Source organism: Dermacentor albipictus, chromosome 5 (genome assembly GCF_038994185.2).
Source record: "Dermacentor albipictus isolate Rhodes 1998 colony chromosome 5, USDA_Dalb.pri_finalv2, whole genome shotgun sequence".
NCBI classification, from domain to species: domain Eukaryota; kingdom Metazoa; phylum Arthropoda; class Arachnida; order Ixodida; family Ixodidae; genus Dermacentor; species Dermacentor albipictus.
This window is the reverse complement of record NC_091825.1, coordinates 88,038,967-88,051,966: the sequence shown is the minus strand read 5'-3', so window position 1 is coordinate 88,051,966 and position 13,000 is coordinate 88,038,967. Positions and strand designations below refer to the sequence as shown.

Sequence of the window (13,000 nt, the reverse complement as noted above, 5' to 3'; positions counted from 1 at the left end):
CTACTCACCGTGCACCAGAGTACCTTTATAATCATATTACGAAATATTGACATGCGAAGCGAAAATACGTACAGATGTGCGCTCAATTTCGCATCGTAATCGCCGGTGAATTTTTTTCCCGCAGGTAATGAACACTTCTTTTTTATAAGTAAATTTTAGTGTAGTATCGAAAGAAATGCCTCACGTTTCTAAACTGATTTAGTGTCGCTCTGTATTGCCCCTTTAACGCGCTCAATCCTGCCAACAACAGTCATCCTGCCGAAAGACTAATCCGCGCAAACGGTTATATTGCTTTACTTTACTAATACTTAATGATTGGCTAACCATGACTGATGCGCGCGAGCACTAGCAAGACTGTATATATATATATATATATATATATATATATATATATATATATATATATATATATATATATATGTACGAGTCACTGTAACATTGTATTTTTGGCACCGGTGTAATTCACATTGTAATCCACAGTACCTGTAACCAAATAGGTCAGTTTTCACCTGTATCATATACATGGTTGTACCCGAAAAGAACGCTTACCGTTTGTACAATAAACACTGCGGACGCAATGTTCCGGACAGCGGTTGACATGAACCTCTTCTCTAAGTACTGGAAACAGTAAGAAATAGTTACTTGGCAGAAATCTGGTGTGAAGTGGTTACTTAGCAAATATCATCTCGTAATAGTTTAAGTTGCGAGATACTGCATGTGAAATTTGAATCATTAATTAAAAACGTCGGTAACTAAGACGGAACATAAATATACGGCCGCTGGTTAGCAATCGTTGAGATCTATATGTTAGATGTTTGTTTGTCGCTTTTCGTTGACACTTTACGTTGCCCAAAGCTCTAAAACTGTTAGTTTAGCGATCGCTTGTTGGTAGTGGTGGGTTATAGGCATGCACAGGCTGGTTTAGCCTGACGATAAAAGCCGGCAATTGCTCCGACCGAGCGTCTCCTACAATATCACTGTGACGTTTCACCACATATCTATCAAAGCAATCTCTATTAAGAATACGATAAGGAGACGTGAAGTTTCCTTACAGGCTATAACTGATCCTACGGGGACCACAGGGTGTTGCAGACACGCATGTGGAAGGTTTTTTTTATTATTATTGTAAGGAGGTTTATTGGACAAACGGGCGGTAGCTCGGAACAGTGAGCGCGGAGAGCAAGATGGTGGTCTTCGAACGCCGGTCTCGTGCCCTCTGTTCTTGATGATGATCGGTATGCCATTCTCCTCCTTTCTTCATTACAATTGCCCCCGTCGAGAAAGGTGGAGCCATCCTGGCGATCTAACAGGTGGGTACAAGAGGGTCGAAGTACGGCTTGAGGCGGTTTACGTGAACAACATCACGTCCACGTCGACGACGGTCGCCTTGCAGCGTAAGAGGCTCAATGACATAGTTTACGGGGGAAGTACGCTCGACGATGCGGTAGGGACCATGATAATTTGGGAGCAGTTTGGACGACAAGCCAGGGGCGCAGGGTGGTACAAGCAGCCACACAAGTGCTCCAGGAGCGAATGTTGCGGCCGGAGAGTGATCATCATCGCGGGCGTTTTTCTGGCGTTGTTGGTCGGCTGTAGTAAAGCGCTTGGCTAGTTGTCGGCAATCTTCAGCGTAACGGGCCGCTGCTGACACGGGTGTGCACTCTGAGTTATCTGGTGCGTATGGCAGCAACGTGTCGATAGTGTGCGTCGGCTGGCGACCGTACAAAAGGAAGAAGGGGGAAAACCCGGTTGTGACTTGCGTAGCGGTGTTATACGCGTATGTCGCAAATGGGAGAACCAGGTCCCAGTTTGATTGATCAGATGCAACATGTGTCGCAAGCATGTCGCCCAGAGTCCGATTAAACCGCTCAGTGAGACCGCTCGTCTGAGGGTGGTAGGCAGTACACGTCCGATGTACAATTTTGCACTGGTGGAGAAGTGCTTGAATTGCATCGGAGAGAAATACGCGGCCACGGTCACTGAGGAGTTCGCGAGGAGGACCATGCCGAAGCACAAAACGCCTCAGGATGAAAGAGGCGACGTCCTGTGCTGTCGCCGTGGGAAGAGCAGCGGTTTCGGCGTATCGTGTAAGGTGGTCGACAGCAATGATAGCCCATCGGTTTCCGGCCGTGGTCAAAGGTAAAGGTCCATAAAGGTCAATTCCAACGCGGTCGAATGGGCGTTCTGGGCATGGAAGGGGCTGCAATGAACCTGCGGTAGGATGCGGTGGTTTTTTTCGTCGCTGACACTCGTGGCAGCCGCGAATGAACTTGCGGACAAAGCGAAACATTTCGCGCCAGTAGTACCTTTTCCGTAAGCGTTCATAGGTCTTGAAGACACCACCGTGAGCACACTGCGGGTCGGAGTGAAAGGAAGCGCAGATTGTAGAGCGAAGCGTTCGAGGGATAACTAGGAGCCACTTCCTACCATCTGGCGAGTAGTTGCGCCGGTACAAGAGGCCATCACGGATGCTGAAGTGCGAAGCTTGGCGTCGCAGAGTTCGAGTGGTCGAAAGAGTGGGTGCCCCGGATAAAATGTCAAGAAGCGAAGCGATCCAGGGATCGTGGCGCTGTGCAGAGGAGACGGTGGCGACGTCAAGAGCTGACAATGGAAGGTCTATAGTGGATATGGACGCAGTTTCGGTGGATAGTGGTGACCGCGACAGTGCATCAGCATCGGCATGCTTGCGTCCGGAACGATATATAACGCGGATGTCAAACTCTTGAAGTCGAAGAGCCCAGCGGGCAAGGCGACCTGACGGATCCTTCAACGAAGATAACCAACATAATGCATGATGGTCCGTAACTACATCAAACGTGCGGCCATATAAGTAAGGGCGGAACTTGACAAGCGCCCAGACTATTGCCAAGCATTCTTTCTCGGTGACGCTATAGTTTGATTCAGCCTTGGTGAGCGTTCTGCTGGCGTATGCGACGACATACTCTGCGAACCCAGGCTTTCGTTGCGCGAGAACAGCACCGAGGCCGACACCGCTGGCGTCTGTGTGCACCTCAGTTGCGGCCGTAGGATCGTAGTGGCGCAGTATAGGCGGTGACGTCAGGAGACGGCGAAGGGTGGAGAAGGCTTGGTCACACTCAGAAGACCATGACGAGATATTGGAGGCGCTGTTTAGTAGTTGGGTCAAAGGCGCAATTATAGAGGCGAAGTTGCGCACAAACCGACGAAAGTAGGAGCATAACCCTATGAAGCTTCGTAACTGCTTTAGAGTCGTCGGTTTGGGGAAGTCAGTCACGGCACGTAATTTAGCTGGGTCCGGAAGCACACCATCCTTTGATACAACGTGACCAAGAATTGTAAGTTTTCGCGCAGCAAAACGGCACTTCTTGAGATTTAGTTGCAGCTGAGCGGTTTTCAGACACGTCAGGACATGGTTGAGGCGTTCTAGATGGGTTGCGAAATCTGGCGCAAAGACAACAATGTCGTCGAGATAGCAGAGACACATGTGCCACTTCAAACCCCGCAGAACCGAGTCCATCATGCGCTCGAAGGTGGAAGGCGCATTGCAGAGGCCGAAGGGCATGACATTGAATTCATATAGACCGTCAGGCGTGACGAAGGCTGTCTTTGAACGGTCGGCCTCTGCTAAAGGTACCTGCCAATACCCGGAACGCAAATCTAACGACGAAAAAAACTCGGCACCTTGTAGGCAATCAAGGGCATCGTCAATTCTGGGTAAAGGGTACACGTCTTTTCGAGTGACCTTGTTTAGGCGCCGGTAATCCACGCAGAAGCGAATCGATCCATCCTTTTTTTTAACGAGAACCACAGGGGATGCCCACGGGCTTTGTGAAGGGCGAATAACGTCGCGTTTAAGCATATCGTCAACCTGGTCGGTAATAACTTGACGTTCCGCGGTGGAGACGCGGTAAGGGCGTTGTCGCACTGGCGAGTTGGAGCCGGTGTCGATGTTGTGGACAATGGTAGAAGTTCGGCCAAGGGCACGTTGGGCAACATCGAAGGAGTCGCGGAACTTGTAGAGCAGCTGGAGAAGAGCAGTGCGTTCAAATGGGGACAGTCCGTCTGCGATGGACGAATCGAATAGGTCAGCAGCTGGAACATCAGAAGGGGTAAGAGCACTGATGACGTCGAGGTCGCGTCGAGCTGAATCTTGCTGCACGGAAAAAATTTGGCCGACATCAATGGGTTGCACGCATCCAAGGGATTCACCTTTAAGCAGTCTGATGGGATATGGAAGAAGATTTGTGAGGCAGAGAGCGCTTGTTCCATTCGAAATAGAGAGGGTCGAATAAGGCAAAAGAAGTGGCTTCCGATTTAGAAGAAGGCATGATGGTTCAAAGAATGCAGCTTCATCACATATGCTGTTGCAGAATACGGGGAGCAAAACAGCTGCTGTCGGCGGAATTTCTGTGTCTTCTGTGACGACTATTTTGTGTGCGGCTTGATGAGCGGGGTAGTAGGACTCGTCACACAAGGGGAAGAGCTCAAGTTCAGATCTGGCACAATCAATAACGGCGTGATTATACGATAGAAAGTCCCAGCCAAGTATAATGTCGTGCGAGCAAGAGGAAAGGACGATAAGCTCGACAATGTAGTGTTCTTTAGCTATAATAAGTCAAGCAGTGCAGGCAGCTATAGGCCGAACAGGGTCTCCATTCGCTGTACGTAAGGGCATCATCTCAAGAGGCGTGGTCACCTTCCGAAGCTTGCGGCAAAGTGTGGCGTCTATAACAGAAACGGCAGCACCGGTATCGACAAGAGCATATGCACGGATGCCTTCTACGAAAACTTCGACAATATTCGACGGCAAAGTTCGAGGACTTGAGCATTTCGACAGCGCAGTTCTTGCCTCACGAACTGCGGAGGCTAGTTTCCCTCATTTTCAGGGGCTGGTCGACGACGCATGGGCGACAAGGAGCGGCGACGGGGTGAAGGTGAGCGACGAGACGTGGGTTGCGGATAGTCACGTGAAGACGTGCTTGGTTGGGGACCCGGATCTTCATAACGAGGGCGGGGACGATCTATGTAGTTCGGTGAACGGGCGTCTGAATATCCTGGCGCGCGACGGCGGCAGAATCGGGCGATATGACCAGGGCCACCGCACGCAAAGCAGATCGGCCGGTTGTCGCGCGTTCGCCAGGGATTTGCAGGGATGGGAGCAGACCATGTCACGGACGGCTGAATCGGGGCTGCAGCATACGACACACCATGGGGTGGTGAGGGCTGTTGAAGCTGCTGCCGCTTTACTACCTCAGCGTAACTAAGAGGCGCGGCGACAGGTTGCTGCTGAATGGGCACCGGCATGGCCTCGGAAATCTGCTCTTGAATGACGTGTCGAAGCACGGGAGCCAACGGGATTGGTCGCTGCAGTTGCTGCTGTTGTGGGAGCTCCTGACGCTGAGCAAACGGCAGGAGAGACAACTGACGGGCCACCTCCTCACGCACAAATTCTTTCATTTGTGCGATAAGGTATGGCTGGGCAGGCATGATGTCCAGTGCAGCGAGCGGTTGATTGTACGTCTGAGATGAACGTCGGGTGAGAGCCCGCTGCCTTCTCAACTCGTCGTAGCTGTGGCACAGAGTTACCACTTCAGACACTGTGCCAGGAGACTTCGCAAGAAGCATCTGAAAGACGTCGTCGTCGACGCCCTTCATGATGTGCTGTATTTTGGCACTTTCGCTCATTGAGGCATCGGCGCGCCTGCAGAGATCGAGTACGTCCTCAATATAGGCGGTAAATGTTTCATTCGGTTCCTGTGCCCGTGTGCGCAGCCGTTGCTCGGCGCGTAACTTCCGCACGGCAGGGCGACCGAAAACGGCAGATATTGCCTCCTTGAAAGCAGACCAGTTTTCAAATTCCGATTCGTGGTTCGTATACCACAGCTTCGCCACGCCAGCCAAGTAAAAGTTCGCGGTACTCAACTTAGTAGCGTCATCCCACTTGTTGGGTCCACTAACTTTTTCGTAGGACGACAGCCAGTCCTCGACGTCCTGGTCTTCCGTACCCGAAAATACCGGGGGGTCTCGCTGGCGAACCGGGCCAGGGCAAACGGCGGCCGGGAGAGATGGCGGCGGTTGGGCTGCGTCAGCTTGCATGGTCGAGTGCAACGTACGGGATCGGAGTTCCAGGGTGTCGGCGATGAGCGTACCCCGCACGATCCACCAAATGTAAGGAGGTTTATTGGACGAGTCCAACAAACGGGCGGTAGCTCGGAACAGTGAGCGCGGAGAGCAAGATGGTGGTCTTCGAACGCCGGTCTCGTGCCCTCTGTTCTTGATGATGATCGGTATGCCATTCTCCTCCTTTCTTCATTACATTATTATCTTTTTTGCAGATTTTCGAGAGAGCGGCCCTTTCAGCTTAGAATTTTGTGCACGACCATAGAAACTGTTAAATGTCTCCTGTCTCGTCGCATGCCGTACAGTTCCGAGAATTGATAAGCCCCGTCTTAAATTACCATGCTGGTGTACTATCAGATCATGTCCTTATTCGATATAGAAGTGAGGCTTCCTCTCGATGAAATCTCTTGGTTACGCAGGGCATATGGGGTGGAACCCATGGTGTCGCAAATTAATTTCGAATGGGAGATTTTTTAATTTGATTACTCTTTGGTGGCTTGACTTTGGGAAGATGATTGAGCACTTCGTATGCAAGAGCATCAGCCTTTTCTCTGCCAACAGTACTAATGGGGCAGGGAATCCGCTTAAACTTTGTTCAGCGGGGGTGAGTACATATAAGGCTTAGATTTTGCGTAGTGCTCGGATAGAAGCACACTTAGAACTACAGACTATACAGATTTTCTTCTTTTGCATGTTGGCGAGGCTTGCTAAACAATGTTTCTGACCATAAATGAGCCACACGAAGAGAAGTACACACACGCACACACTAACACACACACACACAAACATACGGCGCCGTATGTTTGCGTTCTTTTTCTAGCGTCCCATCAAGCGCTGATGCGAGTCTCCCTCATTCAACAGCAAGACACTCAGCTGAATGATTTCGATATATATTATTCGGTCAAACATTCATTAGAAGACGCGGTAAGGCCCAAGCTTCGTGGCTACGAATACAAGGCCAAGCACAGAGCAATCCCCAACGCTTCTCTCAGTGCCACCTTTAAAGGGTCTTCGATAGTGGAGGAAGAGAGCAGTTGCACCACCTTTCCTTTCCCAACCTTAGTCATCGCAGCAACCCACTTGCGCGAAAGTGACAATAAAACGCGTTTTCAATCAACCTGCACGGCAACTAAAGCGACTGCAGACGAAAATGTTAAAGCCGTTTATCAGGAATCGGCAGTAAACTAAGCTTGTTAACGATAGCAGGGGCAGTGAGGAATTTAAGGGCAGGAGCACAGAACACAAACTCGACAGTAAAACACCAACAAAGAGAAATGCAGTTGTTTAACTCTCTATTTTTTTAACTTCATTTTTTATTTTTTATTTTTTGCAGTGAGTTTTGACGAGGGCGTTACGGATAGTATCTCACGCAGCTCCGCCCTATTCGATGCTGGTAAGTGTTTTTAGATCGTTCCAAGCCAAGCAACCGAAGAACATCTTTGCTCGGCAAGGCTCAAAGTCACGGCGTTGATGCCGAACGCGGCGGACACATTTAATCGGGGTAATATGCAAAATACTTGTGTAATTATATTTATGCGCACGTTAGAGAGCTCCAGGTGGCTGAAAAAAAAAATCCGGAGCCCCCAATTGCAAAGCGTGCCTCAATATGATCGCGGTCTAGGCACGTTAGACCATGTAATTTAACTTTAACGGAAAGAGACGTGAAATTCAAGAAAGGTGTCTCTGCATTCCTACCTCGTTGATGCTCGTAATGCCCATGTTGTAGTACATGGGAAGGAACACGAAAGCAGCAACGAGCACAGCCAGGGTCGAGGACACGGCGTTCATCCACAGAGTCGATCCTCGCACGAACACTTGAGAGGGCAGACCGAGGATGGAACTGGCGGATACGAAGCTGGCCACCATCGACACGGACACCGGCAGCCATCCGAGTTGCTTGTTGGCCGTCAGGAACTGCCGGTTGGAGTTGTCTCGACGATCCCGCCAGGCGAAGAAGGCGCCGATGCCGGCCGACAAAGCGAGGAACCCGGTGAGCACCACGTAGTCCAACGCGGCGAATGATGACGCAGCAGCCATCTTGCCGCACTTGTTCTTGCACTATGAGAACTTGCCTTGTAGTCACGTATTGTGACCGTCTGCAGTGACCGTTTTTTCTGTATGCACGTATCAGTTGCGCTCTGGCATCGTTGGTACATTTAGCGCGTTATCGTTGCTTAGTTGCACGGAAACCCCGTTTTGCCTTTCACTGTTTGCGACCTGCAAACTAGGACACGTGCTGTTTTCCTCCAGTATCGTTCAAAGGCCGCGTGCTCTGAACAGCTGTGGTAACGAGTCGCTCAGCTTTCTATGTTCATCCTTTACATGTCGTCGGGAAAATGTAGTGTGTGGTGCTCACTACTCACAGGGTGTACAACAGCACTCCTGCAGGCTTATTTTCCACAGACTGCACTTATAAAAAAAAATATGCTTTTTCGTTAGCAGAGGAAGATCATTATAGCCCTGTCCGCACTACAGTGTAACTCGTAGGCATTTTTGTAAGAGTGGTCGCTTGTGCGCTGTGCGATGTCGGTTCCAGTCGTCACGCCAACGACACACACTTGCATGTCGCATATATGATAGACGGATGTATGCCACCTGCTGCCTCTCCTCTGACGTCGTAAAACGAAAACGTCGGCTTCGCCGACAGTCACGTGCATAGCTGGCTTCGCTGGATTCGATCATTTAAGTTATTTTACGTTTTTTTCGTTCTTGTTTGCAGGGCCGTTGATATCTGTGTATATTGCCGCAACGAAGGAGCAGCCTGAGTTTTTCTTCCGTTCTCCTTGATCGATTTCGTAAATCTTGTTTCGAGATTGAGTAAATTTGGTTGTAGCTTCCATTAAAGAATTAGGGCGAGATGCTGTAGCAAACGGTAAAATTGAATGATTCATTCTTCGCTTTTGTAATAACGTGCAGAACGAGCTGAAAATTCATTTCTTTCTCTTTTTTTTTCAGATGCCGTAATCTGCTGCGGTTATTGACAGTCCTTGAAGTGCCTTCTATTCATCTTTAGGATTCTGGCTATCGTCTCTACGGTCACTGTTGGTTTCAATAGATGTTCTAGTTTGCTGGAATAATCGCGATTACTGCGAAGCGTGAGCATATTGCAACGCCATGTTGCATTGCAGGTTATGTGCCCATAACCGTTCAAGAACCGTTTTCATGAACAAACCAGTGGAAAAAGTTTATATTGACGCGGCTTGGAAGGCCACCGTTAACCTCTAGCATACAACGTGTAGCATATCTCAAGCTAATGACGGCAGCGTTTGTAGGAACGTTGATCAATATTGTTTCTCGTGAAGTAGGTCACCGCGTTGTGCAAATGAGGTAAATGTTAGAACCAGGGAGGCGTAATGCTTCCGCGTTACCATATCGTATCGACGCACTGTATTCGTATAGATTTCTGGTATTGCTAGTCTTCTCTTACTAGAGGTAAGGAATACGTTTGTTGCCCATTAACTTTCCCTTGCTGTGCAGCAAGTAACGCATCTGCGGAAGCTTGCGAGTTCGTGACTCTTCATTCGGGATATCGTCCGCAGCGTTCTCCTTTCTTGATTCTGTGTGCCCTGTGAACAACATCTGAACTGTTGTGCGTATTCTGTAAAGTTATTCTGTTCGTGCACACGCAATAAATAAGAATGGCTCATTAGTATAATGTGCAGCACTCCGAACACTACACCTACTGATAAGTTAAAGATACACTGACAAAGCTTGACGTGCTGAGAGCGTTGGCGGAAATTGGGCTTCCATGGCCCGTGGGGGGATTCTGCGAGAAAAGAACTGCTGCTACCAAACTGTAAGTCATTGATTCGTTGATGGGGTTTAGCGGCCAAAAGTAACACTTGATCCATTTGAAGCACAGCAGAAGGTGCCTGGGTTTAATCTTAACAACTGGTATAGTTGTTTAAGATGCACAAGTGTCTAATTAAAAAAGTGGGTTATGTTTTTTTTTCGCTTTATTTTTTCCTCCACTGAGGGCTCTTTAGAATGCGGCCACCACGGCCAAGAGTTGCACAGCCGAGTAGAACCCTAAAGTGTGAGTGCGAATGATTTATTTGGATGAAATTGAAAATGCGGCCAACTATTCTGTGGCTGACCTCTTCACAAGGAATAATTCGATCAATGGGCAAAGAATGACAACTTGAGGTCAAAAGGGGTGGGCGAATATCCAAAACTTTCTTATAACGAATCGATCGAATAGCGTCTAATTCGATTCGGTCTTCGAATAGAATAATTACTATTCGCAAATGCGAATGTTGTTTGAATACTCTTCGAACATTTCAGAACATCAACATCGCCCAAGTAACCATAATATTGGAGTAAAAGTGCGATAACTTTTCACCCCCGCAGGCGTAGTATTGACATAAAATATGCTAGCTTGCGAAGTGGATCAGGCTACGTCACTTAGGAAGCCGTACTTTATAGTGTGTATAGCGATAACTCGCACACTCTGAAAAGTTCTGTGCATGCGAAGAAACCACTTGCATTATTATTACTTAAAGTATAGGTGTGGCGGAAGCCACGCGGTGTTTTTCGCTAAGTAGCACCGGGCCTCTTCAATTTCCCACTTCTGGCTACCCGCGGGATGCGAGAAACCAGCCAAGACAATTTTGGTCTGGCCGCTCTCTGGAAGTTCTCTGGCTAACAGACGACTAGCTGAAAGAGGCGACGAGCGCTCGCCGTCATCCTGGTGGGGAATTCACGGATTGCAGCGCGCGGGCGCTTGAGGACTTTCACATCGCTCAGCCAACTGCATGGCTACGGCCACCTTCGGATTTTCTCCCTTCTAGCAGTATCTTTCTAATGGTGAATCCGGCAAATCGCATCGGTGCCGGGGCGATTTGCCGAATTCACCATAAGGTTACCGTCTTTGCGTTCGTGCGTGCGTGCGTGCTGGGCGAGAAAACGCGAGAGAAATGCGGATCGCGACGTCATTATCGGCTATGTGCACCTACGTACCTCATGAAATCGTGCATAGCTACGCCTGCTTATTGTGGTGCGTGTTGAAAAGAAGATGACAATTGCGCAGCGGCGGTGACACGTTAAAGCCTGTTTGACCTGGGCAGTTGGATGTCGCACAGCTTCTGCGAAAATTTATAGCTGCTGCGAGGAAAGGAGTGGAGAGCGTGAGCCGATCCCGAAGCTAGTGAATTCTGAGAAAGGTACTTTCGGTGTACCTCAAGGAAGTACACTCAGATCACTGCTATTTGACGTTTATGTGTCTGATTTGGGTCTATTGCAGACTAAGTCAAAAATATTTCAATACGCTGACGATACAGCGCTCGCACTTGAAGTCACTGACTATTGTACTGACGTTAAAACGTTTCAGGCAGATATAACTGAAGTAATTGATTGGTTCTCGCAAAACTTTATTTTCTTAAACCTTCACAAAACAGTTGCCTTAATGTAACCACTGTACTTACACTCATCCCGTTGTTACCCATGTGATTGCGAAGCCATGCAAATAGAGCCAACAGCTCAATATCTGGGTATCTATTTCGACGAACATCTCACTTGGAACGAGCACATCGTTTACCTCTCTAGAAAGATTAGGGGCATTGCTGCCATGTTGTATCACCTTCGGGGGAAATCTCCGCTTCACATTAGACGAGTAATCTACACAGCATTAGTGGAACCTGTTTTAAAATATGGTATTACATTATATGGAAACTGCTCAGAATATAAGAAGCAAGCATTACATGTCATACTAATACGAATCGTGAACAGTATATCTTACGGTACCAAATTACACTCGCTTGACATGAAAGAGAAGTACGTTGAGTTAAGCATTGTTATGTTTGTGCCTTGGGATTTGCCTGACGGGAGGCCAGTGCTGTGGTGTGTCGACCGTGGAGGCAGCGTTAATCCCCACATGGTGCCCGCTTCGGGCACGTGACGACGTGGGTGTCCTCGCGGCTGCACGGCGTCAACGACGGAAGCGGCCGTCGGCCCACCGACTGCTTTTCGGCCCCTCCTCGTGCGGACAGCAGTGCACCCCACCCCTTCCTTCGTGCGGCGGCGCCAGGGGCAACCCTTTTACCGACCACCCAAGGACTATGTTTCGACACCTTGCCTTGCAGGTCGTTCGTTCCCTTTGTCGTATGCCGGGCCATTGAACTTGCCCGGCGCCCCATACCGACCGACCGCCAGATTAGCCTGACGGCGCAGCGCAGTGCCCGGAAGCGCCGGCCACTGAAAGCGGCGTTGGGACCACGGAGGCTGCCCGGACCCTCTCTCTCTCGAACTTGTTCGTCCTTAGGGACTATCTGGGGAATCTGGGGACGGGAAGTGTTATTTAAGCAGCTTGGAGCTGCTCGGTTGGTCTCTCCTGATATCCACGCCAACTTGTACATACTGTATAAAGAATTCTTCGCCGAGAAAGCTCTCCTCGACTCTGACTCTGCGTGAAGTGGGGTCCAGACCTCCTGCCGGCCACGCATACCTCGGCACACGCAACAGCATCCTACAGATTCGTGAGCTGTCATTTTATTGTGTTGACGCGGTATTATGATTCAAATGAATATAAAACTCCTGTAAAAAAAATGTTACATTGAGGAAAACAGAACATTTGGTTAAACCACGGGTCTATAATAATTATGGTAAAAAGATGCGCAATTACTATGTACCAGCTATGTTTAACAAAATACCTGATGATCTGTGTCTTGCAAGCAACAAGAGAAAGGTGATGACTGGTTTAAGAGATTGGTGCGTAAATTTATTGCCTTGTGCATAGCTTTACTTGTTTTGTATGTTATCTTGTGCTGTCAGATTTATCCGCAATGTCGTGTATAACATGAAATGCATGTATATGACGTTATCTTTAGAAGATTCTCCACCAGCTGCCTGACCAGCCAACAAGCACAACATGCTTAGGCAGGTCAGAATTTATGTATTTTTATGC

General features: G+C 48.9%; 1 protein-coding gene across 1 annotated transcript in view; it reads right to left on the bottom strand.

The window, feature by feature from the left end:
• LOC135915976 (sodium-coupled monocarboxylate transporter 2-like) overlaps positions 1-8,136 on the bottom strand; it is a 76,605-nt gene extending 68,469 nt beyond the window's left edge. The window contains exons 1-2 of the mRNA XM_065449155.2: positions 7,795-8,136; positions 550-618 (exon numbers count right to left, since the gene is read on the bottom strand). Of these exons, the coding sequence (XP_065305227.2) occupies positions 550-618; positions 7,795-8,136 (411 nt within the window). The remainder of the gene's footprint in view (positions 1-549; positions 619-7,794) is intronic.
• Positions 8,137-13,000: the final 4,864 nt, after the last annotated feature.